The 5,613-nt window shown below is 32.7% G+C and overlaps 1 protein-coding gene across 1 annotated transcript; it reads left to right on the forward strand.

Moving 5' to 3' along the window:
* The first annotated feature begins 3,585 nt into the window (after positions 1 to 3,585).
* On the forward strand, positions 3,586 to 5,388 carry LOC111503589 (cyclin-dependent kinases regulatory subunit). The gene is made up of 3 exons (XM_023157935.2): positions 3,586 to 3,820; positions 3,880 to 4,007; positions 4,494 to 5,388. Exons 1-3 carry the CDS (start codon positions 3,750 to 3,752, stop codon positions 4,550 to 4,552), a joined length of 258 nt encoding a protein of 85 aa, XP_023013703.1. The 5' UTR covers positions 3,586 to 3,749; the 3' UTR covers positions 4,553 to 5,388.
* The last annotated feature ends 225 nt before the right edge of the window (positions 5,389 to 5,613 follow it).

The raw sequence follows: 5,613 nt of genomic DNA on the forward strand, positions 1-5,613 counted from the left end.
TTGTCTTTGACCAATGTGTAATAATTTCAATGACAGGACCAGAGTGAATAACGACTGCATGAAGATTATAATAGTGGTGTGCTAAATTGAAGTGTTCATCTTTTTCGAACCTTTGTAAGAGTTTGGTGCTTCCGTCATCAGAGGTTGAGTCATGTTTGAAGATCATCAGCATTATTATTAGATTGACTGGGGCCTTAGTTATTCTTGTTGTCCTATAATAGTCAGTTAGTTTGGTGCATATTTGGCAAACAGTTGATCATCACCCGTTGAAAGTTCTATTTTCAGATGATTCGACAATAAGCTTTGCACGGAATAGTTATCAGTCATATTAGGAAACTCTGGTTGATGTTATAGAAAGTCACATACGTTTGCGCTACCTCTTGAACATGTACTACAAAGTAAACCAGTGATGATTTTCCCAGCAAAAGATCTACAACCACAAGACGCGATAGACTGTACGGAATCATTCAATCCAGAGTGGTCAGGAGTATTGGTTCTGCTATTTTCCTGCTTACGAACAGTATTCAACAAGAATCCCAAGAACTCGGAACAATCCTCTTGTTGTCCTAACGAGTATCTAGTGGACTTTAAAGACTCTAGGAAATCGGTTGGTGGGAAAGATGATACATTCTTATGAAACTGCATCAGCTGCATCAACAAGTTTTGAGTTTGGTGAATAAGTTGGAAATATTCTCGTTCTCGTTGATCGTTGAAACCTCGTTCTTGAAATTCTTCGTCATGAACAACACTTGTAAAATGCTATTCATCTAGCAAGTGTTTCTAAAATTATCTAATCCAATTTTTTCGCAAGATTTTCAAGTTTAATCTTCCTCTTGAAGATGATTACTTGGTTATCAAAAAACACGTGTCGAGGTGTTAAAATAACGGTTTGGTGTTGGGATAAAACTCCAGTAATATTCATTTGTTCTCATTAATTTCAATAATTTTGGAATACAATTACAAACAAAACAACTAACGAAATTAAAAAACAGTCCCTAACTAGAGAATCGTTGATTTATTTGTATTAGTTTAGGCGTCAATTCAGATCCAAAACAAACCTATTATAGAGGAATCTATACTAAAACCAATAATGATTGAGAGTAGAAGTAAGCCCAGTTGACAGCAAATCGGGGGCGTGCTTATTAATTTTTGAGAGGGTTAAGAATGAAAGAAAAATTCTTAGTACAATTAGTTAAAATATTCATACACATTTTTTATTTATTTCATTAAAACTTTGCAATATCGTAATTTACCTAATCGTTGTAGTCATTAGGTGGGCCTTATGAAAACGGAGTAATAATCGTGGTAATTATAGTAGGTACCAAATAAATTAACAATATCAATAAAAAACACAATATATATATATATATATATATATATATATATATATATATATATATATATATATATATATATATATATATATATATATATATATATTTCACTATTTGGTTGCAGCAATTAATAAGTGAACTCTTTATAACTATTCTCAAGCTTTCGAGTAACTTAAACTCATCGTCAGGGGTACTAGAAAATACAAATTACAAATTTTTGATAATAGAATATAATATAAATGTAAATGTACAAATTTTCGTCTAATCTTCAACCTCAGATTCGTCACTGTTGGTACCGCTATCATCAAAGTGAATTATGATTGGTTCAATATTGTGTTCAATACGGTTGTCTACGTCCCACATTTTTTGCTCCTCTTTTAAAACATACTGCATGCATTTCTTCCAGTCTTCTGCAGAAACAGTTCGAATAGCTTCTTGTAGGTGATGTTGCACGTCTACTAATTTAAATGTTCTGTTTTCTCGTGCCACATATCCTTTCACTTGCGCCCAGATTAATTCTATTGGGTTTAATTCGCAGTGGTATGGTGGTAACCTCAAAACTGTAATTCCACGACTTAACGCCATTTCATCCACTGCGAATTTTTTATATTTGTCTGTGAGTAATTTTGTTAGCTGAAGTAGTTTTGCCTTTAAACTATCTTTGTTAGGTATATTGGATGTTCTTATTAATTTACCATTCTTGAATTGCTGCTTTTTTCCATGATTGTTTCGGTAATGGTTCTAAATGTCGACTATGGTATGGGGAATTGTCCATGACGATGACAGACCCAGGTTCCACAAGTTGAATGATGCCTTCAAACCATTTTTCAAACACCTCCGCATTCATCTCTTCATGATAGTCGCCTGTTTTCTTAGATTTAAATATTAATTCACCATTTGGTAAAAATCCACTGTCGCTTCCTATATGCGTAACTATCAGACGACTACCTTTTCCAGATGGCTGTTTTAACCCAACTGACAAACCTTCAATAAAGGCTTGTCGTGCACTTGTTATATTACCATCCTGCCATACTTTTTTGACCGTGTGTCCTTGGTTAACCCATGTGTCGTCCATGAAGTACAATTTTTTTTTGAGCTTCCGAAATTCGTCAATTTTTCTTAGATAGTTTCTTCTCCATGCTATTATTTCTTGACGTTCAATGAGAATGCTTTTCCTGTCAACTTTTCCGTACGTAAATTTCATTTCGTGTACAAGTTTCCTAAAAGTTTCTTTACCCATTTTTGGAACCAATTCATGATCGCTAAGTGTCTCCAGAACTGTTTGTAGTGTGGGCAGCTCATTTCTGAAAAAGAAACTGAATAGTTCTGCGTATACTGGTTTTGGCTTCTTCATCAACTGTGATTTTTTTTCGTCCGCTACTAGTTTTTGGCGTTTGTACGTCCCCATGAATTTCTTCTTCTCTTAGTATTTTGTAAATCGATGATTTTGGTACACCGGTATAATCAGAGCACATATCAACTAATTTATCTTTTGTAATTGTGGAACTTAATGATGTAGAAATGCCCGGTTGGTTATTCGGAGGTACACACGTAGAATTACAGCACATATGCACAAAGTCATATTTTGGTGGCTGATGATCTCTTTCAAGACAGTGAAATACTCGCAGTACAATTTGTTTTTCTCTTACTGACCGAGACTCCGACCGTTTTACCTTTTTCGACGTGGAAGGCTCGACCATGTCTCCCATTTTTTGAGTAGTTTGAGAACGGTGTAGAAATATAATTATGTAACGCTTAAACACTTATTAGCACTATTATTTTCACCAATTGTTATCACAACACGTCGATTGCTGACTAACTTAACTGTAAAACGTACAATTCACGCTGTATAATTCACAAACTAATGATACGCTCATGGCTGCAAGTACATTAGTGAGGACTGCAACGATGAGATGGAAGTTACGGTAAAGTGACAAAGACAGAAATATCGTTGCGTACAGCGTTGCCACTAGTTGTAATAAATATCTAACACTATACTGAAAATAATGAATTTTAACTGATCAGTAATCAGGAAATGTATAAGTATTACTCATTACAAGCTCATTACTGATTTTTGTTATAAATAATACCTTTTAATCGTACTAGTATTGTGTATTATCTATAATTTGCCACAACCTACAACTCTACTGCTTACCATATTTTGATTCTGCTATAAACTGGTAACGTAAAATTTAGATATGACAACGCGCTTTACTCTCAATCATTATTGGTTTTACAGGAGAAATAGACATTTCCGTTGGCAGCACTGATAAAATTTTAATGTTTTAATATAACTGCCTTTTACATGATTCGATACTTGTATTGTATTTGAAGTTTCGTTATAGCTGGAATAATTATAGTTTGAAAATTATCAAATTTTAAATCTCCAGGTAGCGCAGTGTGGCAGTGCCAAAAATGAATAGACAAGAAATACAACGTAACATATTTTACTCAGACAGATATTATGATGGTGAATATGAGTACCGGTTAGTTTATATTCTGTTTTATATTTCCGCCAAATTAGTATGTATATTCAATATTTCAGGCATGTGGTCCTTCCCAAAGAGATGGTTAAATTAGTGCCGAAAACGCATTTGATGACTGAGGATGAATGGAGAAGTATTGGGGTGCAACAGAGTAAGGGTTGGATACATTACATGACACACTCACCAGGTAAACACTTTTTTCTCAAACATTATCACTAATAGAGCTTTGAAGACCTTTTTCTCAAAATAATTGTATTTTCTTGTTCAACAAGTCAAATGCAGTCTAGGATGACATTAATATCATCTCATTTTACTTACTAAATATTGCCCTTCAAGCTGGATTTATAGATTAAGTATTGCGAAATGAATAAAATGCAAACAGCTTGATAAAAACATAAAATGACGGATCAACTTGCATTCATAGAGTGTTTGGTTTTAAAAATCAGGAGCCTAGCGAGCAGATGTAGTTTTGACACCAGGTGATCATTGATTCAACCGAAGGTAATATATTTCATGAACGCTCGCATTCTATCTGAATGACAAGCTGACATTCGTGGTATTATTTATCAATAGAAAATGTCTAAAATACAATTGATGAAGTCAATATAGTGTGTATAAGAATATACTAGGAACATATGAAATATTAAAGTCACTAATTATTGATTTTTTTCAGAACCACACATACTACTCTTCAGAAGGCCCATTACATCACCACCACCACAAGAAAACTAGTCTAGAAATTAAGAAAAATTTGTATATAATGTTTATATTGTATGTTAGTTTTTACCGAAAACATTTTTGAGAAATATTTTGGATTTCACAGTTGTTATTCCTTTCCGAATCTGTTTCAAGATTTATTCAAAACTGCTACTGTCTCTATAACTAAGGTGCAACAATACCATTTTCCTTTCATCTATACTCTTTTACCAAGTAGAAGGGTACATTTGAGTAATTCGTATCTGAAATGGTTGAAATGTCTACTGCATTGATGAAGAATTAGCTCTCTGTTACTCACCTTAACTGAATTAGAAAATTATTATTTGTATTTGTTAGTTTTTTGTAATTCCGTTAATGTCGAATTTATATTTACTGATTCCTTAACCAGGTAACTTTTCAATGTATTTTGTAATGTATAACTATAAGAATATTTTTGGTTCAAAGCAACAGGTTTAAATAATTTTGTGTAATTTTTTCATATTGAAATTATGAAAGTCTTGATACCAGCGCCAATTTTCATTTTGAAAAATTGTATCTCTATCAACAATTACAACAATATTGAAAAACTAATAAGAATTGGATTATTTCAAAGAATTCAAAATGCAATGAAACTGATACAGGCTATTAATAATTGATACAGATTCATGATTTAGGAGTTATTTAGTGAAACATTATACTTGGTTGAATTGAATAACACTGACCGACCCTTACCCGTAGAATGCAAACAAGAATGAAATGTATATGATGGAATGAAATGTCTTGCTTATTGAATCAGGCGGATACAAATACTTAGTCCATATATCTATGTCCTCATTTTTACTTACTTTTATAAATGAAATTTTTATTATAAATTATGGTTACACTTGCTTTATCAAAACTTCTAATGTATATCCAGAAAGTCTACCAAGTCGAGGAATTATTACCGAAAGGTAAAGGAAAAAACAGAAATATGTACTTTTGACAGCTTCAGTATCTAAATTAACATTCTGAATTATATGTGATTTACATTTAAAAAGTACCAAAAATGTGTAATATCTGACCGCGACGAACATGTCAATAGAATGAGTTATTACATT

This window comes from Leptinotarsa decemlineata, unplaced genomic scaffold, assembly GCF_025532065.1.
Source record: "Leptinotarsa decemlineata unplaced genomic scaffold, Ldec_3_MD MMD2_tig00003736_RagTag_RagTag, whole genome shotgun sequence".
Lineage (NCBI taxonomy): Eukaryota > Metazoa > Arthropoda > Insecta > Coleoptera > Chrysomelidae > Leptinotarsa > Leptinotarsa decemlineata.